The 25,402-nt window shown below is 42.2% G+C and overlaps 1 protein-coding gene across 5 annotated transcripts in view; it reads left to right on the forward strand.

The window, feature by feature from the left end:
- Window positions 1-25,402, forward strand: part of LOC132846294 (protein MTSS 1-like) — a 32,188-nt gene that overhangs the window by 3,502 nt on the left and 3,284 nt on the right. For 2 of the 5 annotated variants that reach the window (XM_060870958.1, XM_060870959.1), the window contains exons 3-12: window positions 1,270-1,343; window positions 15,812-15,896; window positions 16,793-16,884; window positions 16,984-17,058; window positions 18,662-18,819; window positions 18,924-19,031; window positions 20,836-20,933; window positions 21,843-22,053; window positions 24,245-24,457; window positions 24,801-24,965. In XM_060870958.1, the coding sequence (XP_060726941.1) occupies window positions 1,270-1,343; window positions 15,812-15,896; window positions 16,793-16,884; window positions 16,984-17,058; window positions 18,662-18,819; window positions 18,924-19,031; window positions 20,836-20,933; window positions 21,843-22,053; window positions 24,245-24,457; window positions 24,801-24,965 (1,279 nt within the window). The remainder of the gene's footprint in view (window positions 1-1,269; window positions 1,344-15,811; window positions 15,897-16,792; window positions 16,885-16,983; window positions 17,059-18,661; window positions 18,820-18,923; window positions 19,032-20,835; window positions 20,934-21,842; window positions 22,054-24,244; window positions 24,458-24,800; window positions 24,966-25,402) is intronic. The other 3 variants (XM_060870961.1, XM_060870963.1, XM_060870960.1) reach the window with 2 other exon arrangements.

Raw genomic sequence — 25,402 nt, forward strand, 5'->3', positions numbered from 1 at the left:
TCAGAGTCATGGTAAAGCACTGTTCCAGGATGTGGCCTTAATAGAGAGATCTAATTCAGTTCATGGTGATTTCTTTCTGTTTTATCAGGTACATTGGTCTCAGATCCATGCGCCGTTAAAGCGTGCGCTGGTGGTTAATCCGTCTTCCAGGCCCCGGCAGCATTCCTGCGGTGTTTAGAGATCTGTCTAATGTGTTTCCGTGCTCCGTTTTACTCCCAACAGCTTGTCGCCTTGCATCATTCCCGTAGTTTGCACAGGGAGGAGAAATTCCACTCGGAATCTTTCTGGATAAACGCCTCTGTTTAATCAGCATGAAGCATGTGACAAAATTAACTTAACATCACATCCCAATACCAGACCAAGTTCAGCTAGTAACTCTGTAGAAGTTTTCTTTTATTTTACTACAGTTACAATTAACGTGGTTGAAAGTTACCTAGTAGTTCGTCCCCGTGAATGAGCGGTTGCTATAGAAATGATAAGGTATCGGAGTGAGTGAACACGCAAAGAAGATGATGATGATGAGCTTCAATGATGAGTTATGTTGGAGCTCTCTGTAATCTGCCCATTGTGTCATCATCACAGATCTTCTTCTACAGATATGTAGTGAAAGCCAGTGGTTTCAGTATCATGATGTATCAGAGTAAACACACAGGTTTATTCTTTCTTTATCTGTTACATTACTCTCTGTGTGTATATATATGTGTGATCGTAGAGAAATACTCCTACTCTTATGTAGAAGCGTTGTACAGTATGTTTGTTTATCTGAATACAAAGCCAACCTTGACAGCGAGCTCAAGTGACAGTGGAACGTTTCATTCAGAGCCAGAACAGGAACAGAAATAGAAATCAGCCCACGTCAGTGAAGAGTGAAGGCTAAAGAACCGTGGAGAACGAGTTGGGCGTGGCTTTGCTAGTTTGTTTGTTTTGGCCCATGAGGAACTCTAAAGCTCTCTCGGCGTTGGGTGTGGATCTGCTGTATTCTCTCTTTTCTGCAGTCTTCTTTCTTTGTATCAGCCTGCAGAGGCTTTATCTGGAACTCTTGTTAAAGGTTCTCCAGCAGTCCAGCAGCTGGCAGGATCTCAGTGTTCAGGGTTGATGGCTGAGGGTTCGGGATATCTATTAAACACACATTAAACTGCAGCATTAAAGATCTCCATCGAGTTCCTGAACCCTGGCCAGATGCCTGCATGCACGTGTGCATTGGAGATAAAGCTGTGAAATCAGAGAAGAACTGAACTCTCTCTCTCTCTCTCTGTGTGTGTGTTCCAGGACGACGGTGATGGCTGTGGCCGCTTTCCTGGACGCCTTTCAGAAAGTAGCTGACTTGGCCACCGGGACACGAGGTAAATGGTTGAAATGGTAGAAGATTCTGACCTCTGCATGTGTGTGTGTGTTAGATTATTAGCAACCTAGAAGTGTACACACATCCATCAGTAGCCGCTAAAGTAGAGAGGAAACCTGTACTGAGGTGAAATTCAAGGCCTCAGTAGCTCCTTGGTTCTGCAGGGAACCTGTTCTAATGTCTGCCACACACACACACACACACACACACACACACACACACACACACACACATAAACACACACACATTTAATGTAGAAGGAAACCGTATTACACCCACACTGCCCTAGTGCATTATTACTGTAAGTGCTTTTTACCACACAGAAACGCCCAGTTCACTATGCCTGGAGGACACACACACACACACACACACTTTTATGTGGCGGATTCCCAGAGCCTTTTGCATTAATGAAAAGAGGGAAAGAGGGTGAGTGTCTACATTTATAGATTTCAGTCCATTTTAGTGCTTTATGATGTGGAGCAGTGATCCCAACTCACACTCTCTCTCTCTCTCTCTCTCTCTCTCTCTCGCTCTCTCTCGCTTGTTAATAAATTTATAACGTTATCATGTGATCTTAGTGTTCACTGTTCACATTACTGCTGTAATGAAATCTGTGTGACTCTAAACATCACAGTCTTTATACATACAAATTCCGTGTGTGTGTGTATGTATGTGTATGTATGTATGTGTGCGAGAGTGTGTGCACGTGTGTCCTTGAGCATTGTATCTCTAATACTGACATACTCATGTTTGAGCATGCAGCCTGCTGTTCTATTAAACAGTAAATAAACATTATAAATGTCAAAAAAAAAAAGAGAAAAAAAAAGAATTTTAGACTTTCACAACTTGTGAATTTCAAGACTGTACAGGAAGCTGTCAGTTCTTTTTCTTCTTTACTTCTTTTTAATACGTTTTCTGAAGGCTGGAGCATGTGAACTGAGGCCACCTTATTTTCTCTCTCGGATTATATCTTCCTCTCTGGAACGAGTGAGAGCGGTGTGGTGTGAGGGACTCATCCAGCAGCTGCTGTCCTGGATAAACACTCTAGTCTTTGATAAGCCTGGAGTTCGCAGGTCACAAAGTGGTGATGAGGAAGATGAGGCAATGGTGTTGAATCAGACTAAAGACCTGCGTAAGCCCAGTGGAGCTCAGTGTGCTTGAAGTGTCTGTGGTGTGACTGATCATCCACACAGCATGTATGAAGCGTAATAACAGGCTTATGATGGAGCTTCCTGAGTCCTCAGCCCCTGGACCAGGACACAGACGGAAACGGGACGGAGCCACACTGACCCACGAGAACGGTTCTGCTGGTAAGGACGCTGCTGGAATTTCCTACACGCTTTGATTTCAAAAGTCCGGACCATGAGGTTTTGGCCGTGGACGAGGGCAAACGGAGTAACGAGACGGAACCACAGCGTCCTGAGTTTCAGACTGCGAGCGGAAAGAATCCAAGCGACACCACAGTTATGTAGCTGAAGTAAACTTTCCAGCTACAAAACCTGGATGGAAACACCATCATCTCTGATACCCTAGAAAAGGCCCGAGTGTGAGACTCGACTCAAACAGAAACACTCAGTTAATCAGCCAAAGAATTATAATAATAATAATAAAAATAATTAATAATAATAACAATAATAATAATAATCAGCAGCCTAGTGGGCGGGGCCACTTCTGATGATGTCGTCTGCTTGTAGTTCTGTGTTCAGTGCAGTTTGGTGTCTTCCTGGATCACTTTACACTTGTTTTTTTCCTTAATGTCCTGAATATTCTTTTATACACGCAGAGGGAACTAATACCAGATTAAATCTCTCGCCCGCCAGGGCTTGGTGTGTTCCAGCGCCTCCTCTGTGTCCTCTGAATGACCTCGTAACACTGGTCTGAACAGCTCCAGGGCTCCAGGTAAAGGATCATAACACAGAAGTAAGGTGAAGTACAGAGAGAACCACCGAGCGCCCTGAAGAGCTGAGACGAAGGACTTCAGTCTCTGAGATAAAGACGGGCCACGTTGGCACCACGTCTACCTTTTAATTATTTTTACGTCTCTCATCTGAGTCCAAGTTTCCTCCTCTCTTGTGTAAACGGATATGAGAGCTCCAGCCAAGAGCGAGCCCTTCTCGAGCTTGGACACGTTCAGGGACGCTCGCGGCTCTGCACAAACCTGTTAGTTATTTCGGAGAGTGTGATTCATATGTTTTTCTCACAGGTCTGTTAAGGAAAATTACAAACATTAAGATCATCATGATCAGGGCAGGAATTTAATCCTGAGTATTACACCATTATTTTCCTAAACTTCACCCACAGCTGAGCAGGATCGAGGCAAAAAAATGAGCGAGGTTTATGTCTGTATTTGGATTCTGATTGGTCAGAAGAGGTTGATTGACACACGGGTTCATAGAAACACCCTTACATTATGGTTTTTATAGCAACAGCTCATTGACAGGTGGACGGTGTTATTTGATCGTATGTGGAAGGAGTCTCCAGTGCCAGAGTGCGGTTTCTGTGACATATTGACAGTTGTATAATTTTATTGCGTAATATCGGGCTGTTATTGTGTAAGGAGATGAGGTTTACGTGGGATTTGCTCCTGCACTGTTGTTATTGTCGTCGGTGCTTTGTCGTCTTTGTGCAGCTTATCCTCAGTAATCCCAAACCAGCAGCTTTCACCTCGCCAAAGCTTTACGCGCAGCTAACGCACTCGTAAATCTGGAACACAACTCGCTTTCTGTTCAGTAGAAAAGTGTGTTGATGTTTCTGACAGGAAGTGAGAGGTACATGTAAAGGTTCCTGTGTGTTTAAGAGCGAGTCAGCCAGACCTCCACTGGACTTTGAATCGTCTGCTGCGGACTACGTGATTTTTTGCACGCTGCAGTTTTTCCAGCTGATTTTGAAAGTAAACAATGTTGAAGCTGTAACGAGTCACCTGTAACGATCATTAGCACAATAACGTTCAGCCACAGCGTTGGGTTTGTTTTAGGACACTGCAGGATTACACTCATTCATTTAACACTCTGGAGATGTTCTAATCTCCTCTTAAAAGCTTTAGTGTGCACTTCATGAAGATAAGTGTTGTGTGTGCGGACCTCATTTCAGATACTTTATAATCTCATTGCAGCACCACAACTACATTTAATAAAAGCTCAAATCAACTGAATTGAAATAACAGAATTAGACTTCTAGAGGAATCTCGTGTTATTACTGCATTTTCCCCCCCTAATATTATGAAATATTTCTGATCTCAGAAGCCGTGAAGTTCATGGTGTTCATGTAAACAACTGTGTATGTGTGTGTATGTGTGTGTATGTGTGTGTATGTGTGTGTGTGTGTGAATGGATAATCCACTTCCAGCTCTGCTTAAGGTCAGAGTCCAAACACAGCTCCAGTTTGTCGTCTCATTAAGAATAAAAGTAGAAGGTGACGAAGCTGTATCTTCTGCTGCTTTATGATTCAGAAGTTCATTGGTTTCCACTGGAGCAGCAGAACTCTGCAGAAACCCCTCTGGATTCTGTTCCACGTTTTACCAAGACCATAAATCTGACATCAGGGGGTTCACTACACCAGCATGTCAGTAGTGTTACAGTTACAAAGTGATAAATGATGAAACACTGATATTCTGGGGATCTTTTTAGTTTTTCAAAACGAAGCAGATTCAAGCCGAAACACGCCGTTTGCGAACATGCGTAGAGCTCTGACAGAGTGTCGATACAGACTTGTCTTGATTGGGAGTAGATCTTACCTGTTCGAGTAGATTCGAAGTGAGCTAAGTGTCTGTCTGACGTATGAGTCTCGGGATCAGCTCTGTAGCATTTTTCTTCCGCTGCACTTTCACAGCACACAGAGTTTGGTTTGTTCTCTCAGGCTGTGCCTCATGTTCAACACGTCTCCTGTCGCTTCAGGGAGGAGGGAAGCTGGGAACAGGAGCAGGTTTGTCTCTGCTTCACCCAGAGGGAGGCTCACGTGGCCCGTCCCTACCTGTGCTCCTCCATCTGCCGTGGGAAGGCGCCGTGCCGAGGCTTTTGACAAGCCCACGCTCTTGTTGGTCTGATCTGAAGTCAGCTTTCTGCTCCTGCTACACCAGGGGTGTCAAACTCAAATTCACAGTGGGCCAAAATATAAAACTGAGATAAAGTCACGGGCCAAACTGTATATTTATTGAAAAATTAACTGCAACTGATACGTAATGTTCAACCTTTTTCATATGGAAACAAACTTTAGTTTTGCTTGAACACAGGATTTGGAACAACCAGAGCTTGATATTACAAACACATAAGAAATTAAATTGGAAATAAAAGACACATCAGTGGTGTTCATTTCTTATTTAAATAAATAAAATAAATGATGCCACTCACTGGATCATTTTAAGTTCCTTTTTGAAGTGGATCTTTTTCAAAACCAACAACAAAACAACCAAAAATAATAATTTCATTCAATGAAAATCCAACTTTTTGACTCGTGTCTTCTTATGTTATATTCTTTCGTTACAGACACGTTAGCTCCGTTAGCACACAAGACAAACAGGTCTGTCCTTTATATTCGTGAACAGATAATCTGCCTCCCACCTGTCTTGAAAGCTCCTATTGTCCATATTTCGTTTGGCCATTTTTGTGGAGGGTGGAATTAACTTGCCCGATGTGACTGTAACATGGTTGTTCACGACGGTCAACAGAGAATGAGGGGCGCTTGCTGTTTGTGACTACAGTGGCAAGGCATTCTGTGATTTGTAGTACATGCGGCTAGCCAGCTGTAATGCACATTTGATATGATCTCGCAGGCCAAATATAATTACACCGCGGCCCCCGGGCCTGAGTTTGACACCCCTGTGCTACAGCGAATTAACACTTTGTGTTATGTGTTACACCTACATACTACATACAATACACACACTGCTCAATACATACACTATACAACACACTACACACTGCACACTATACAGTACACACCACACACACTAATCAATACACAACACACAACATATTACGCACACTACACAATACACACACTAAACAAACTACACAATACACAAACACTACACAACACAGACACTCCACTACACACACAATACACAGGCTACACAATACACACACTTTGTGACTTTCAGGACTCCTGATTTCTGACTCGAGCTTGACTTGACGAGTCCGTTTCTGTTATTAAGAGCAGCAGGTATTTCCTGTAGCTTACTCAAGTCACTATCAGTGTGTCCGAGCCTCTAATCAGCTCAGTAAACGAGTACAGAGGTGTGCTGGGCTTCCACTAGTTCAGACTCTTACACTAACACTTATCTTGTGTTGTGATTTGTCAACTTGAGTTTTTTTAAAACAAAACTTTAAGCATAATTCAGAAAAAAATATACTTTGTGACCTAAACTGGAAACTGAATTACTTAAAAAAAAAACAAAAAAAAAAAAAACAAAAAAACTTTTGGACCTGTTTTCAGTTACTTGAAGTACACTCTCTCTGGAAGTAAACTCCTCTCTCTCTCTCTCTCTCTCTCTCTCTCTCTCTCTCTCTCTCTCACTCTCATTATTGTTGTATATCTAATACATTAACTTTAATCGTGACTCCCTTCAGAATGTTTTCTTTAAATGGAAACAAAACTGATTTGTTTTTTTTTTTCCAGCAGAACTTTAGTTACGCCACTACTGATAAATGTTACCATAGCAACCAGTAGTAGAAACATCTACTGATGACTTACAACAATAAAATCTATGAAAGGCAGCTGAAGAACCGTAGAGAACAGATAGTCACGTCATAGACAGAGAGAGAAAGAGGGAGTGCTGGCCGGTGGGCAGGACTCAGTTAGGAATAAATGAAGAAGAAAATGGAGGAAATCTTGATGAGCTGTTCTTAAATCTTGGTTAAACACAGACACGAGGATGAAAAGATGTGGACATTTCTTACAGCACGCTGAATATCATGCTTTAGACTCTAAGCAGCTGCTGGCACATGCCCACTAATGCAGGTGAGTCAAGCAGAAAGCATGAGTCAACGTTCCTGAAAGTCCAAACACAGCGTAAACCCTGACAGCAGATCTGCTCTGAAACCATTCTGCTTTCATAATGTGTGACGCACAAGCTGCTGAATCACAGATAACCATCTGAAGAAGCGTGATGTACAGACAGGATCTTCTCAGCCCACAGACTGGCTGTGAAACACTAATGCTACTGCTTTATCTCAAGACCCACAGTATTATATCTGCTGAAGTCTTTTCCAGGTCAGAATGTATCCCAGATCTCTTAATCTGGCTCTGACTGATCTACATTCCAGATTTTATCAGGGTGTTGACTTTATCTCCACATCTTCACAGCGGAAGTGCTGTCAAAGACTGATTATCTCTCTCTCACACACACACACACAGAGGTATAATATTAAATGGAGTAGTATTGACAGTTAGAAGGTGAAGCAGTTCTACAGGAGGATTATGAAGGGATTATAATGTCTCTTATCTAAAGTGTTCAATCTGCAGTTCGTGAATCGTCGCCTTTCAGCACTTATCCACTCTGTGCCAACTTCTTGCTAACAGACGAGGACACATCATGCTCTCTTCCTTGCTGTTTACAAAATTGAGAAATATATCCGAGTGATTTTTTTTCTTCTCCCGGGGTTTTATTTGTTCTAAACACTTCTCTTTGAAATTCTAAAGTCAAGAACTTCCAAAAATCCCCTCAGGGTTCTCAGCTTTAGCTCTTAGACCGAATTTTGATTTTGAAAAGCCAGATCCTTCTTAAATAGATAAACGTAATTACACATTTTTGTCACATGAATTGAGGCATCGTGAAGAAGTACCTCACACAGCCTACGGGAAGAAAAGCAAATAAAAGTGACTAATGCAGTGGTTAGAGAGACGCAGGCTGCATGTTTCATCTGAAATAATCATTCAATTTAAAAAAAAAAAAAAAGGTAGCGTGGTGTAACTGAGCTCTCCACTCCAGCGGCCAGGCCCAACTCCACCCAGATCTGTGGATCAGCACCTGTGTCGGTGGTGTCGAGCGGCTTTTGAGCTGCCTCTGCCGCACGCTGTGGTCTGAACTAGAGGCTAATTAAAGAGCTGATATGTGGGTCACCTCAGCGCCACACGACACGGCCCTCGCTCTGTCATCACGCCAACTTCATCAGTCACATTCACATTCTGTGCATTTCTGTGTGTGTGTTTCAGGCCACTTGTGACCAGTTAAATTAGCATTCAGGTCAGCGTCACATAGCGGTTAGCTGAGGGCTGTCTAGCAGGACATCTGTGACAGGAAATATTTGTGCCACATAAATCAAAACTCCAACCGCAGCAGCTCGGTTCTTTAATTTTAAAACTCTGAGCTGTGTTAAGACGAGATGCAGTGATTTAAAAAGCATAGAGAAGATTTAGATGGAGAAATAAAAGCATGCAAAAACGACAGACGGACACAGAGACATCCAGATTTGGAGAAAAAGCGAGACAGGCACACGGCTAGACATAGACTGCCAGCTGAAGGGACACGTGCGTAGACGGAGAAAAAATAGCCAGACTTCATATCTGGAGTTGGTTTGACTCTGAGCTTCTCACTTTATTTACTGTTGAAGGACAAGGTCCCTATCTTAGTGATCAGTTTCTTCTGATTGAGGTTGTTCCTCACTGCGCTACTCGTTAGAGGTTCACATGACATCAAATGTCATTAAAGTCACTTAGATTTGTACACCTGGTCACAGTGCAGTGAAGGAGAACGAGGCGATTTTAACCTTCAATCAGAATCTAAATCTCCAGCCAGTTTCTGCACAGCTGGAAGCGTGAGGCGGTAATCAGCACTGCCCTGCCTCTCTGCCTCTAATTAGCCACCTAATAGCTGCTGTACTGAAGTACTAGGTCGTTATCTTGGGGGGGTTTTGGTTTCTGGGAAATTGGGAACATCTGTGCAGCTAAACTCAAGGCAGTACACCGAAATCTGAATGCACTACCGAGAATGGATTTAGATTTCATCATCGCTAAGACATTTTATTTAGCTCATGTTTATTATCCAGCTGAGGAAAACTTATTACTGACTGAACCTGCAAGAGTGAGGAATTGTATATTTCAAGAGCGACAGACATCTAAAGCGCTCAGGGATCAGACTGTTCGGCTGATACACAGCCCTTTCGGGTCATTTTGCCCTCCACTGTGTAATGAGGCGTGTGGAGGAAGTGCTCCGATAAGGCATACAGTGTTTTCTTTTGTCCTTGAGATAACATCATTTAGACTGTAAGGGCTGCACCAGCGCTTTTAATGATCCTGCTTTGGCTACGTGGCACAATTTGGATCACTTTTATCGTTTTCAGGGTCATAATCTCGGAAGAACTCAGCCACAATGCCATAAACAAGCACGATAAGAGAGGGGACTAATCGGTCTGTGGAGAAAATAAAAAACATTTGTACTTTATTGTACTGTATTGTACTTTATATTATACTGTAGAACAGTTAGAGGAAAAAAAACATTTGTGTATTAGAATTATAAGGAATTAGTTCAGGAAAATAATGTCCAAAAACATTGTGTAAATCATTTGGTCTAATTTCTCACCAACTTTGAAAAGCTTTAAACAGAAAATTATGAATAATTAATTCTGGATTTATGTTTAATAGAACAGCAGTTAATGGAAAGCTCCAGGAATTCCCCAAATATTTATAGAAATTTGCTTAACATTTAAAAATATTTACTATATAAAAAACATTCGGGATGGAAACAGTATCCTGTGTTCTCGTGTTCAGAGCCTGAATTTGACAAAGTCCTGTAAGCCCCTTTGACGATCAAGTGTGTAACATCCCCTTTGATTAACGTTACAATGGACAACTTAGTCCAGAGTCCTGCTTGTCTCTATACTTTCTCAGGCCTTAATATCAATATTAAACACCAGCTGATCATCACACCTGCAGCGGTCTTCAGCCGTTGTGTGCACTTAAACACAATTATCACAATTACCTTAGAACCTGCAGAACAAACACCTGCTTTTCAAAGTTCCCAACACCAGCATTGACCCCTGAGGCATTCCCAACAATTTCAGCATTCCTTAAGAGCTGGAAGAAAAGGCTTTAGCAAGAATGTTCATGATTATAACAATATGTCCGTGTGAGCCGTGAGGTTTGGATGCTTTCATTTTAGGTGCTACCATGTAAATGCTGACAAAGTGAGTTGTTTCACAAAGAAAGCACTTGAGGATATGATGTTATGAGAAAGTAATCTTTGGGATTGCAACATTGTCAATAGCTTCAGCATTTTTCTAACATTTAAGACTAAAAGCTTAAAGCGATTAAAAGCAACAGATGTAATATATCAGTACTAATCTAAATTTAGAGCGTTTTTTTTAAGGGGATTTTAAATATTATTTAAATATTTTTAACTTCAGACAGGAGATTCGTCCTCTTACAGCCTGATTTACTCTGTCAGACTTTCTTCTTGTCCTGCATGCACATTATCTGCATGTGTCCATCCTGGTTTTTCAGCCGTCAGCACATTCCTCACATACTTACTGCAGTGTGTGTCCCTGACGACCTAAGCATGCATGGTGTGTTTGGAGCCTGAAAAAACAAGTAGGAATGGTGCTGACTGCTAGACGTAAAAGTTTATTAATAGTTATGAATGGAAGGATGGAGCTGGGTGCGAATGGTACCGTCCGTGATTCTGATTTAATATTTCGGCTTCAAAAGGTTAGTGATGATTAAAGCATGCATCAACCCTCAGCACATTTTGTTCTGTAGCTCACTAGAGCCTCCTCCAAAACTTTCCTGCCAAGTGTGAAGAGCCAAGCTGCTGTCACTTCACTCACCACTCGCATCTGAGCTGATTCAATGATGTAACTGTCGACTCTGTTAAACAATTCCTCTCTCCTGTGAAGCAGCATGAGCTCCAAATACTTTCCAAAAAATCAGATAGGAGAGGCTTTTGACTGGGCATTTCCTCATAGCTAGCAGATGCCATGCTATATGCATCCCAGAGAAAGTGAACAAAGATCCTATATAGTTATTCTCGGTATGCATTCCCTCTCATGCATGCTGGGCTTGAAATATCAGCTCTATATTCATGATCGAAAGGTCAGAGTAGAGCTTCACATTGGCCGTTATTCATTTCCAATGAAAGTGCTTGTTATCTTGATTTAGAGCATTTAAGAGTCCACTCAAAGCCGGAGACAAGAGCAGGCTCTTGGGCAGCGCTTCTGTTTAGAAAGACATTCTTGTTGTGAATGCCTGTCTTTGTGATCGAGCTGAAACATACTAACAGAAGAGCGTCCGCTTGACTGGCCCTGCATTACCGCATCCCCTTTAAATATTCTTTTACCCTTGTGCTGGCCCTGGAGTTGTGATACTGAGATCTCTTTTGGCAGGGGTAAAAAAAAGTCACCATGTGTGTTTTAACCTCCCTTTCAAAGATCCCTACAGCATCGACTTGCACCGACATTCACCTCCAACTCTGTTTTACAGAGCAAAGCTTGGCTGAAGCCACAGAATGGAAGATGAGGGGTTAGAAGTGGTGGCCTGCCTCTTTTAAAACATGGGTGGTTTTTCCCGGGATTTGTTGATTATTTCTATCCAGATTGTTGTGTTTATTGGTTTTGCACTTGACTAATTAGTAGTTTGGCTGTTTTGTCCATGGTGTAGACTTTAATTAGTCTTTTTGGAGACACACATTGAGGCAAGGAGGTGATGGTATTCACGATAATGCAGGGTGTTTTAGTTTCCAGCGGCCTATGATTTGCACAGGACCTATTGTAAGCGCTCGCATCAAAGAGGATGAAGGCGTGGATGAGTGCAGACTGAGAGACAGACAGGCTGAGTGGAGAGAGACAGAATTGAGGTGTGGTGCCATGCTAATCACAGAATCCTCCAAGTCATGCCTATTTATAACAAGCAGACTCGACAAGACCAGGCATTCTGGGAGGGACACAGCAACTGGAGACTAAATTTAACTTAATGGTCGATGGATTTGAGCTCAAAAGTAGCTTTTAAATTAGGATAAATCAGGATAAGGCCAGAGCTGAGCATACAGGGAAGGATGACGGACATAAGAGTTAAAACATTCCCACATCAAAACATGTTCAGTTGCCTCTCTGGAATCTGGCCAGTTGTGTGCTTTTGGTTGCATGCCACTTTTAGTAGTTAAACTTTAGAATGTGAGATTTGTTTCCCAAGAGACCCTGAAAGAGCACGAACAGAGAGGGTGCAAGGTTCATTTGGTGTTCAGAGTCTAGTTTTTTGTCGCCACAGAAACGAGCATGCCCAGTTTCCTGCTTGTGTCATGACTTGGATACGATGCCATCACACAACACAAGACAATTAAAACCAGCCATTTTGTTGACCGCGGAATTTGGTATTTGTTTGATTTCCTTTTAAGAGGAAATCAGATCCGTGGTTCACTGACTTGCTGTTGTTGTTTGACATGTTTGATATATGAGAAGTTTTGCTGTGTTGTGTCTGCTCATGAAAACCTTTTGACTTGCTGACAGGATTACACCGTGTCGAGCTTTACTGACAGGAAAGAACACACCAGATATAGTAACTTATCCAAAGGTTATTAAGAGTTTGTGTACTGCTCTCTTGTATTTGGGGCATGCGTTTCTGACTGGCTGTATCTCCAGAGTTTCTTGGAATGCTAATAACCTCATTTTAGTCGCAGATGGGTGTGAAAAAGTCAACAGGTTGTAAAATGATCTCTTTTATAGTCACTTGTGTTGTCTGGGCCTGCTTCTTCCAAGATCTTATTTATCGGGGGAAAAAAAAAAGAAGAAGAAGAAGGTGACGGAGAGAAGTTCTGCCTGTTAGCAGCTAGACAAGAAACCAGACTACAGCGAGACAGCCCCAACGTTCTCTGTCTGGCTCTGGTGTAGATTACACCCGTTGACATTTTAGCCTAATTTCCACATTTAAAAATCAGAAAGCCTCTTTATTAACTCAGAGCTCAACTGTGGCCTCATTGTCATTTGTTGAAATTGAAAAGTCACTTGTCACTTATTTTAAGACCCCAGCTTTATTTCCTGCTGCTTTATTCCTACAAGCTTTACACAAGCAACATCAGTCATAACTCTATAACCAGGGTGGAGGTAGAAGAACCCCAGTCTGTTAGTGATAGAATGGTGCTCTGTGAGCCTCTCAGGGTTCCACAGTGCTGTGTATTTGGACTAGGAACAAGAGGTGGACTGTCTCTGTGATGGCTCCAAGCAGGAGCTGTTGGTTTAATGGAAAGAAAACTCAAATTGGTGACCTTGAACAATTGGGGTTCAAATAAAATTGCTGAAGTGCACTTTCTCCCTCAAACTGGAGTTTCTTTCAGATGTGAAATCAATGATGAATGAAAGGAGGGGTCCAGAGTGAACAGTTTACAGAACCGCTTCTTGTTACTTGTGTTTATTTTTCCTATACTGTATGGTTTCAAATCCATAAACAGAGAACTTCTTTCATTAGTGTTGAGAAAATAAAAGGATGGTTGGATCAATCACGAGAAAAAATTTCAGCTATCCTGTATTTTATGATTAACCAGCACCTATAAAGATATTACAACCAGGTCACCATACTGATCATGTCCATGTTGATTAATCTAGTATACCATATAACCAAATGTCAGCACACCAAATGACAGAAACGCCCAGAAATGCAAATCACACATCACACACTGGCCTCTTCCCTTTTCGTGCAAAGAGTGTAGTCATTGTTGGAGGAGGAGGAGGAGGTGAGGAGGGACTGACGTTTGTTCTTGTAAATGAATGCAAATTACATTTTGGGTTGTTTCCCAGTTTGGCTAAAAATAACCGTAGACTCCTTTCCCTTCACCATGTCCAATTCAGGAAATCCAAGGTGGAAAAGACAGACCTCAGCAGCGTAGGGCACTTTTCAGTTCACAGTTAATATTTAGCTACAGGTTAGAAAAATAGTTCTGACAAGATAGTAACAGCCAGCTGTTCTTTGCTGCCTGGTGGAAGGAGTTAGGGGACGAGGCGAGGTTTCTGATTTCTGCCTCCTTCAGACAGGGATGATGCCTTGCTACAGATGGGGTGGGGGGTAAGCCTGTTTTTAAAATGAACTTCTCAGTCTTTCTCACATTTCTTTTTGTGTTGTTACAAAAGCAGTTAGTCACATTTGGCCGAGATTAAAAGTCGCTTCCTGCAGGGATGCATATTCATTCACGCTGAGAGCTTTCAGACCAGGCAAAGGAGCACAAAGAAAGCGTTCGTCAATGTCAGCCACCTCTGTCTGAGAGCGTCTCGTTTCATTCACCCTAATTTATACCAACGGCTGTCTGAATCTTAACCTCATCCTAAACGCTGGCCTGGGAGCACTGTTGACACTGACCATTATGTGGGAATTCTGGATCATTCCCAAGTACTACCTCACAATCACTAACTCTCACACATTTATTATTTGTTATTAATCACACCAAAACTCCGGTTTCACCGGTTTTGGAGTTCCTGAAAATCCAGCCTGCTTTATTGCATGAATATCTTTAATGAAGAAAACTTTAAATCATTGATGTTAAAAGTTTTGACAGGTATTGATAAGTTGTGGATAAATTCAAAGAACACAAACACATAAGTGAAAATTCATAACAGTGGTTCTCAGCAGCAGCTGTAGAGGGGTGCCATTACTTTGTGCTGCCTTTGAGAAGAGCACTTGGATGTTGTCAGCTGATAGTCGAGACTGACCTACAGTATGATATATCTGAGGTCAGAGGACTTAAACCTTTCCTTGTTGAAGGAGTTTAAAGACCTTAATAACTAGCAGCGATATGTCAATGAGCTACAGCTGTATATCGGACTCGTATGAGTCGACTTTTTTTGGTTTGTTTTGTAAAGACTTTGAGGAAATTTTGCCAAACATGCTTCTTGAGCCTTAGGGGTCATATGAGGTCACAAATGAGGTCATATTTGTGTGTTTCTCACTGAGATCCAACACTAGCATTGACGTGTGAAGTTGGTTCATCAGCCTTCTCATAGCTTAGTGTGATGCTTTTGAGTCAATGCTAACAGCTGGATGTGAAGGGTTAGCATTTTAGCATTTTGACAGGAACTGAAACTTTCCCAAGCATCATGTATGGTAACAATGTAGCTTACTAGGCACTAAGGCTAACCATCTTCATGCGTATAGTTTGGGTTGTAAATATAATGCGATGGACCGCTTTCATCTTTCTAGCAGGTGAGAATCCCTCTCACTTTCTGGTGTGTTTGATAAAACATAAAAATAGGTTGTGGAATATGTAGAAGTGATTATGGCTAAACACATGTAGCTATCAGTAGCCTAACCATTAGTAATAGTATCCACAGAGCTAGATAGTTAGCTTGTTTATGGCTTATCTTGTGGAATACCATGACTTTTGTCAACATTGACATAATTTTCTGGATGATTTTAACATGGAGCCCTGCTGTTAACATACACTTGTAGAAGTTTTCCTCAGTCAGATACTCGAAAAAGTTCTTTGGCTTGTCCTCTAGAGGAGCGAGGTTGATATACAACTCAATCAGTTTTTTAAAAAAAATTTTATTTCCTTCTCAGGAGGCACCAGGGACATCGGCTCGGCTCTGACCAGGATGTGTATGAGGCACAGGAGCATTGAGGCCAAGCTGAAGCAGTTCTCCACGTAAATATTTATTCCTTTATTTATGGTGTTTGTCTATTTTTTTTTTTTTTAGTTAGAGAAAAGTTTACATTTGAGGAATGTGTTAATAATTCTTTGAATTTGGAATTTAACTTAAGCGCCTGGAGACAAGTTGGGTTATCATCAGTCTCTTCCATTTTATTTCCATTGAGAAATTGAAAATCAGACCCTCACTAGGCCAAAGGTGTCCATCACTTCCCACAGCAGCACAGTGGAGAAAGAGAGAACAAGGGGAGGGGGCAAAACTTCTGGCACTGGGACCGTTCCACGCCTCACCGGCTCTCTGCTCTAATTTCAGGGGAGACGTTTTCTCCTCAGCCGCGCTGTAAATCATCCGCAGATGAGAGGCTAAATTTAAACTCCTCAGCTGCTGGAAGAGCCCCAGGGAAACAGAGAGGAGTGAATGATTAACTGGAGTCAGAGCAGACAGACCTACCGTGAGGAGACCCAAGCTCCTGAGATACATCTTTAAATGTTAGATGTGTAGGAGAGCTTCCTCTGTCGTGTAGGCCATCAAACAGCTAGCACAAAAGAGCTAGCAGTGAGAGCTCACCTAGTGGAACTGCATGTACACAAACATCTAAATTCGCCTTTCCTTTCTTTCTTTTGTACGGTCTAGCTTTACTTTTTTTCGTATTTTATTACGGCGGTGTTTTTTTTTGCTTTCTTTTTTCCTACTTCTGCGTTTCTTTCTTTCTCTCTCATTTTTTTTTCTTTTACTTTTGCTGGGGTCTTTTTTCCATTTATTCTGCTTTCATTCTTTTCACAATGCTGATGACCCTGTGATAATGTGACAGTAATGGCACTGTAATAAGGTGACTGTGATGATCATGTAATATGGTGAGAGTTTCTCAGTTTGTGTGTTGTGTGTTTTTCAGGACGTTTATCGACTGCCTCATTAACCCTCTTCAGGAGCAGCTGGAGGAGTGGAAGAGAGGTGCAAACATGCTAGATAAGGACCATGCCAAAGGTGTGTGTGTGTGTGTGTGTGTGTGTGTGCATGTGTGTGAATTAGGAATAAGCAGAGTTTTGATTTTATCAAGTTACACAGTCATCCCTTCATCCACAGAGTATAAAAAAGCTCGGCAGGAGATTAAAAAGAAATCCTCTGACACTCTGAAACTGCAGAAGAAAGCTAAGAAAGGTAAATCACTTCCTGTTTCTGCTCCAACACACACACACACACACACACACACACACACAAATCAGATTTAAATGTGAAGCTCTGAGAGTTGAACGTTATGAAAAGTGTTTATGTAAATCTGTGCTCATGAACGATAGCGAGTCGCTTGTGCACTTTACGTTTCTTACGAGAGATATTAATAATATAAGAATAACATGGAAAATTCTGCTGCTGAGCCTCAGAGACATGGAACAGATGAGTGTGGACCGATGATGTTGGTCTTCTGACACTGTGTGTAAACACATCTGCTGTTATTTTACATACCCATTCCTCTTCCTTCTAACTTTTATAGCTGCCTAATTTAATCAGCATCATGTTCAGATCAAAGAAAAACGGATGACCAGAAAATCATCACATACTGAACTGAACTGGATTTATCCAGAGCTCACGTTTATTTAGATCAACTCCAAGCACCATTTTCACTGGGACTGACAAGCCACGCCTCCTTTCTGTGGACTGACAGCTATACAGGCCACGCCTCCTTTTTGCAGACTGACAGCTATACGGGCCACACCATATTTGCTACTGTTGGAGTGTTAGCATATTTAGCATAGCATTAGCAGAGAAAACTGACACATTGCTCTGCATTTTCTTTCTGCTCTGCATCACTGTATTTGCACCTGTTTTGAGCAGCTGATGCAATGGGTAAGTGTGTGTGTGTGTATGTGTGTATGTACGTGTATGTGTGTGTGTGTGTGTGTGTGTGTGTGTGGTCCACTTTGTCAACTTGGCTGTGTTCCAAATCAGTCTTGTGGTTCAGTGGCTTTTTGGTATTTGTTGCTTTGTGGCTGTTATAGGCAACAAAAGTGTGTGTGTTTGTGTGTCTGACTTGAGTCTAATACATTTTTGTAATCTCATAGTTATAATATTATATTATGCTAATCGTAATTATGCTAATCCTGGTCCAGATCTTAGTGTAAACAGTGTGTTCTTCATCTCTGTATTTTGCCCCTGTCTGACCCCTGGGGTCTTTAAAACATGTTCCCCATGGCTGTAAAGAAGCCGTGTTGAGATTCAGTAGCGTAACAACAGAGTGTGATTTTCACGTTTCGCTCTCAAACACTTCTCTTCGCTGTTCTGTAAACAAAACACACCCTGGTGTCAAAGGTCATATTGTCTTTATGTCTTTAGGAAGGCTTCCAGGAGGTGTGTGTGTATGTGTGTGTATGTGTTTGGGGGTTGAATTTTTGGTTTTTGAATTTCATAACTGCATAGTAGTAAACAGGATAAGAATAATCAGCTCAATCAGTATGTGACACATCAGTTACTTCATATAAAAGAAAGTTTTTATTGAAGCGAGTTGTTTAAATAAACTTTCATTCAATTAAATAGAATTTAAATGGGATTCCTGTCTGTCATCCTGTCTCTCTGTCCCTGTCTGTCTCTGTCTCCTCACCAGTTAGTTAACATTTTCAATATTATTGTTATTATTATTTTAATATTATTATTATTATTATTATTATTATTATTATTATTATTATTATTATTGTGTTGATTAAGAGTGCTGGACACAGGTCAGGGCTCATCACTTTTTCCTGATTGGGGTGTGTGTGGTGTCCTGCAGGGAGAGGCGACATCCAGCCTCAGCTAGACAGCGCCGTCCAGGATGTGACGGATAAATACCTGCTGCTGGAGGAGACAGAGAAGCAGGCGGTGAGAAAGGCACTGATAGAGGAGAGAGCTCGCTTCTGCATCTTCGTCTCCATGTTGCGGCCTGTCGTGGTGAGCAGCAGCGACACTCATCATTAGATGAAATCAAGCTACCTGAATAAAAGTGCTCCAGAAGTCTTTCCTTGTTCCTACTTTAACACGTCTCTGTGTCTCAGGATGAGGAGATGGCCATGCTGGGGGAGATCGTCCATCTTCAGACCATCGCAGAGGACCTCAAATCTTTGACTATGGACCCCCACAAACTGCCCCCCTCCAGTGAACAGGTCTGTTAATAATGCTAGCTCATCTCATTTTACAAACGAGCCAGGGGTTCGAGTGCTTCCTCCTCATTTAAAAAGGGTGGGTTTTGTTGTGTATTTGTTGCACACTCACATCCTCAGCAGCAAGAGCAACATTCATTCATCTTATAACGCTTAGCCAAACTACCTCGGGTCACGGGGAGCCTGTGCCTATCTCAGGCGTCATCGGGCATCAAGGCAGGATACATCCTGGACGGAGTGCCAACCCATCACAGGGCACACACACACTCTCATTCACTCACGCAATCACACACTACGGACAATTTTCCAGAGATGCCAATCAACCTACCATGCATGTCTTTGGACCGGGGGAGGAAACCGGAGTACCCGGAGTAAACCCCCGAGGCACGGGGAGAACATGCAAACTCCACACACACAAGGTGGAGGCGGGGATCGAACCCCGACCCTGGAGATGTGAGGCGAACGTGCTAACCACTAAGCCACCGTGCCCCCCCCAAGAGCAACATAATGAACAGATTTCCAGAGCAATCTATACAGGCTAAGTAACTAGCATGCAATTTAATAGTCAAGTTTGAATAAAAAAAACACCTGCATAAAACAAATTTTCGTCTGCATGACGAAACGAGAGATTTTTTTTATTTATTTATTTGAAATGCAACTTCTTTTAGCTGCTATTTGAGTTTTAACTGTGAAGGTGCAGTAGACCTCAGGTTCTCACTGCATCTCCACATTGTCTGAGGGATCGAGTTTCCTCCGCAGGGGTTTCACCAGTTCACCACGTCCTCGTGTGAGTGGAAGAACTGGATAGTGATTAATCTGTCCTGTGCTAGCAGTTTTGACAAGCTGTCAAGTTTTGACATGCATGACCAAGGTTCAGGGACAGATAAGCTCAGCCTGATGACAGTTACGGCTCAGACGTGACATTTCTATCTTTATTAGCACGAAGGAGAGAATGTTGGAGGAAATAACAATCTCGGTTTTCAGTTATGCAGATGCTCACTAGCTTAAAGACAGTAAAACCCTTACCCCTGTGAGTGTAAGCTTACAACTTGGTGGCTTAGCATCTGAATAAAATCTTTATTTTCAAAGCTAACACTATCAAAGTGTCGAGATAGACCTTGATTTAGAACGTTTAAACAGTTAAACATTCTTCCCTGTTTCTCTCTGTTTTTTTTCAATGCAGGCTAAGAAATTGAGAAATTGTGTGACTAAACGATTATCACGTCATCCAAACCGTCAGATCAGTTTCAGACACTGCCTACGTGCTGTCATGGCGCATCAGAGTACAGACTGAGACTGCAGTCTGGTGCGAGACAAGGCATCTGATTGGCGTAGGCGTCTGATCTGATTAGAACAAGGCTTTGATAAATACCACCTAGTGTAGTTCCACACCCGTACGTCAAAGTGATGTTGAATCGATGTGTCCTCAACGTCCTTGAAAGGTTTTATGAACTTCCTGCATTCAGCATTTTTGTGCTCTGTTTAAATGTGAAAATGACAACATTGATGACGTACATGACTTTTAGTCGTCAGGTTTTAGCGTTAACTGTTACCTCGGGACTGTGCCACAAACCTGCAGACAAGCTGACCAGACCTGAGGCAGTGGTACTGTAGCTCAAGGGTTCTGAGCTGCTGAAGGTTGTGAGTTCATCTGTTGGAGCATTGAGAGGCTCTTAACCTCCTCAATTTCCTGCTTTACCCAACACCAGTCACACTGTATGCTTTGTTTGTATGGTTGAGGTGATGGGATTTGTGTGAGTCTGCTTCACTGGGTGACATTGCTGAATGTTGTTTGTGTTACACTCAGATCATCCATGACCTGAAAGGTTCAGATTACAGCTGGTCCTACCAAACGCCTCCTTCATCTCCAAGCACCACCATGTCCAGAAAGTCCAGCATGTGCAGGTAAACATCTGTTTCATACGAACACATTTTCCCACTGATTCGGACTCCTTGTTGCTCAGTACACTTGTTTTTCTTGCCCTTTCCCCACTGATTGATACCAGAAGTCTCCCTGATGTTTGCCCTGTTCTAGGTCACATTTTACTTCACGCACACAGAGATTTGAGTAACTGCAATGGGGTCATGCATGAATATGACCTTCCCACTGTTTCCATTTAGTTTGCTACACAGCTAGGGGTTGTTTAACAAACTCGTACAAGGAAAGTACTGGAAATGTTCTTAGGGTTAACAATGGGGATTTAAGTCAGTACTGGATTTCATCCTTTCATGTTTGCTGTTGATTTTTTTATTTATTTTTCACACTTTTTTTTTGTTTAGTTGGAGTCTGATTGCTAACCATCTTCACTTCCCCCTGCACTTCTGAGCATGATCCGATGTGCTTTTTATTTTTAATCTTGTTTCGTGTCGGATTCTTCCCTTTGGCGTTTTTTTTTTTTTTTTTTTTTTTTAAAGGGTCACGTGCTAAAAGCTTCTGATTTTAGAACAACAGCTAAAAATATAAATCAGGCCACCAAGTAATTATCGGGTATTAGATAAGTGGGATGTTTTGGGATTTTCAGCCTTCTGGGCTTTTCTGAATGCTTGCAGTAGTTTTATACATGCTTGAACATATTCTTTACTCAGTTTGAAGTTTGATCTAGGAGTTTTAGATTAGATAAGATACTTGATTTCTGATGTGTTCAAATTATTCCAAAGGGAAGGATCAGTTGCTTGTTTGGGTCACTATGATTTGGTCTTGTTTTTGGGGATTTGCATGGTGTGTGTGGAGTGTTAATGGTTCCCGATCGCCTCTGTTTTGTCCTGCTTCCTCTCCATGCCCCACCCCTTCCTGTCCCATCCCCGTCCTAACAGCAGTCTGAACAGTGTGAACAGCAGCGACTCACGCTCCAGCGGCTCACTGTCTCATTCGTCCTCCCCGCTCTATTGCTACCGCAGCATTGCCGTGCCGCAGCAGGTTCCCGCCCGCCTCGCCAGCGTCTCCTCACATGACTCGGGCTTCGCCTCGCACGATGCCTTCCAGTCCAAGTCGCCTTCACCCATGCCTTCTGACCCCAGCTCTCAGGTAAGTCCCCTACTTTTGATCAAGGTGTTGGTACTGCAGATGTTTACTGTAGACATCGCTACAATTCCCCTGAAGTTTGTCACCGTCAACACCTTGCTATCCTTTGCATTTTTTCTGAAAACTGCAGGTTTTCATTAAGGAGATTGCGCCAAAACAGAATTATTGTACGGCGGGATTAAAAAGAAATTTCATAAGGTTCATGTAATTCAACATTCTTAACACCACTCATCATGGGGTCTTTTCAGAAGTGGAACCTTCTGTTCTACAAACTGAAGACACTTTAAAGGTTCTATATTTAACATAATCTTATTTATAGGTGTGTTCATAGAGAAGTGTAGTGCACATACATGCAAATGAACTGAAAACAGCCCTCGTTTCACAGTCACTAAACAGCAGGGTTTCATTTATCCAGTGCACCTGAAAAGTTCATCCAGAGTGCAGTTCCTTTTGTCATTTGAGAACGAGGTCCTCAGACTTGAGTTGCCCCCATGACCTAGCTTCAGACTATAAAAGTGTGTGTGTGTGTTGTACCTCATTACGTTTATTTATTTAAGAGTGAGGTTTTTATAACCGCTAGCCAGATTTCACAAGGCTTCCATGCGGCCGCTAGCTTTTCTGTTTCCCCCTCTCCCATACCGATCTTCACTTTCCCATGATCCACAGGGACTTCCTGGCCTCACGAGGGTCAGGCTAATTGCTACGACACACATGTTAATGATCCGAAACCAGCTCTGCTCCCACCACAAATGGACAGTTTAGCTAATCACATTAACGGAGCTAACAACAGCAGCAAGCTAATAGGGACATAAGTATTCAGTGTTCTGTCTGCTTATTCTTTCTCTGTTCCAATTTTTGCTCCAAGATTTTAAAAGAGGCTTTAAAATTCTGACCCTAATTATGGAGGGGCTCGTTTCTTCCACCACAATTCACAAACCCACACTATTTCAGCCCACGGCTTCAAAACATGGATTTATGATGTGTTTGCATGATGCACAGCCTCATTAAAAAAAAAAGTTTACACCCCTGGGAAATGGCACCATGAGAATGAAACTGAAACTGAGGTCATTTAAAAGATATGTCTTTTTTTGTCCATATATACAAAGAAAAACGATCCTGTAACAGCACATAAGGACGGACAGTTTTTATTTTTTCTTTTGTCTGCTCGAGCTGTTTAATCTGACCCGTGTGTGTTTGTGTGTGCAGTAATCCGATAATCGAATATTGAGAACGATACTGTGTATTTTTTGTAATATGAAGATGTAATACGTGAATTGTGAAGATGTGTTCACAAGTTGTGTTGGATCTACAGTGGACTCAAGGTTATTGCCTGTAACATGCTACTTTTAATTAGTTTGGACTGGTTTCTGTTTGGAAACGACACAAAAACCACCTTAATTTTCCTTTAAAAACCTTTAAAAGACCACTTTCTTTTTCCTGATGAAAGGGGTATGGGGGTACAAACTTTTGCACTCAACACTAAATGCTGAAATTGGATAATGATCAGATTATTAGTATACATGTAAACACACTGACTTCAGCCACTAGCACTAACACTGCTGCTTCTGCTACTTTCACTGCATTTGCATCTAACCTGTGGCTTCTCTCTGTCTCTTTTCTCTCTCTCTCTCTCTCTCTCTCTCTCTCTCTCTCTCTCTCTCTCTCTTTTTGTCTGTCTCTCACTCTTTGTGTCCATGTGTCTGATGATATCCTTTGCTTCTACACCTTTTCTGTTTTCTATATTCCTGCACTTTTCTTGCCCTCTTCTGCTGTATGGATGTCTGTGGGTGTGGGCGTGTCTGTTTCTGTGGGCGTGTCCTCTGCTCTTCCTGTCTGCTGTATGTAGCTTCCTTCCAGCTCTGCTTCATCGGATTCTTCTGAATCAGCTCAGGTCAGTCAGCGAGTGCAGCTCTCCCACTGAAAAGGTGACTCCTAATTGGCTCTCTGCTCACCAGCACCATTTCCTATTGGCTCCCTCATGAATTACGGCTGCTTTCCATTGAATATTCCCGCCGTTATCAGATCCCTGTTGTGTCCCTTTCGTATCAGTGGTGTATTATTTGCATCATGTTGCGTTTTGTCTTTTTTTTTCTCTCAGCCATATTGTGTTGCTTTGTTCATTCATTCATGGTTTATTTTTATTTTCTTCCTGTTATGTTTTTGTTATGTCATCCATCCACTTCACCACGCTCAGCTATCAAACGGCTATGACCACTACGGCTCTGCTGAGGCCTCATACCTGTCCGAAGTGGCCTTTCCCTTCCCTCCAAATCCCTCCTCCTCCTATTCTTCCTCCACTCTGAGGCCATGGTCGAGGCCGTGCTCAGCGCTGATGCCTGATTTCCCACATTACTCCACGCTGACCCCCGGCATGCTCCCCCCATCCTCCAAGATCCCCAGCTGGAAGGTTTGTCCATCCATTTTTTTTCTCCCATCACTCCATTATAATCACTCCTCTGCTCCACTCTTGGGTTAGCGATCCACCAAGATCCAAGATCCACTGATTCACACTGACTTAGAGTCACAATGGTTCACTTATTCATACAGCCACTAGAAAATCTTAAGCTAAAAAGCTAAAAGTGAGATGTACAGTAGGTTATCAAAACACTTTAATGTCGCCACCCAGTGGCAGGTGTTGGGAATGCAGTACAATCCAGCAATAATAATAAAAATAATAATAAAAATAATAATAATAATAGAGTTTTGGGTGTTTCATTAAGTATAATGGTCTGCTGATGTTGTGGATGTAGGACTGGGCTAAACCGGGCCCGTACGACCAGCCCATGGTGAACACACTGAGGAAGAAGAAGGAGCCGAAGGAGGCGATGGATTCAAACGGCTCGTACCAGCCGGCATTAAACTCCACACAGCCCGAGGACAATCAGAACCCCAGGAGCATCACTAATACACCAAATGTCAGTCACATGTCAGATACTACGCCATCAAATACATTACACGGTCCAGACTGATCAATTAACCCATCATTGAAAACATCATCTTCATGCACAGTAGTGTGCAGTACAGTGCAGTCCAAGTCTCTGAGTGCACTCAGTGTGTGTTCATGTTATATTTATTTTATCATTACCAATTCTTTTTAATCTCTAGAGATTTTTTTTAAAGGTGGGGTGCACGTTGTTTGAGAAATGCTTCAAAAAACTGAGTCGGGCCGACAAACAAAAACGTGTAGCCAATGAGCATAAAGGGGTGTTTCTTGTCAATATGCGGCAGAGAGAGTGTTCACTGTGCATGTCTGACATTAGCAGAAAGCGGTTGAAACATTGACATGGTGGATAAAAACGAAAAGCAAAAAAAGGCTTACGATAAGGCAAAAAGCAGGACACGTTAATATAGA

This window comes from Tachysurus vachellii, chromosome 5 (assembly GCF_030014155.1).
Source record: "Tachysurus vachellii isolate PV-2020 chromosome 5, HZAU_Pvac_v1, whole genome shotgun sequence".
Classification (NCBI taxonomy): Eukaryota; Metazoa; Chordata; class Actinopteri; order Siluriformes; family Bagridae; genus Tachysurus; species Tachysurus vachellii.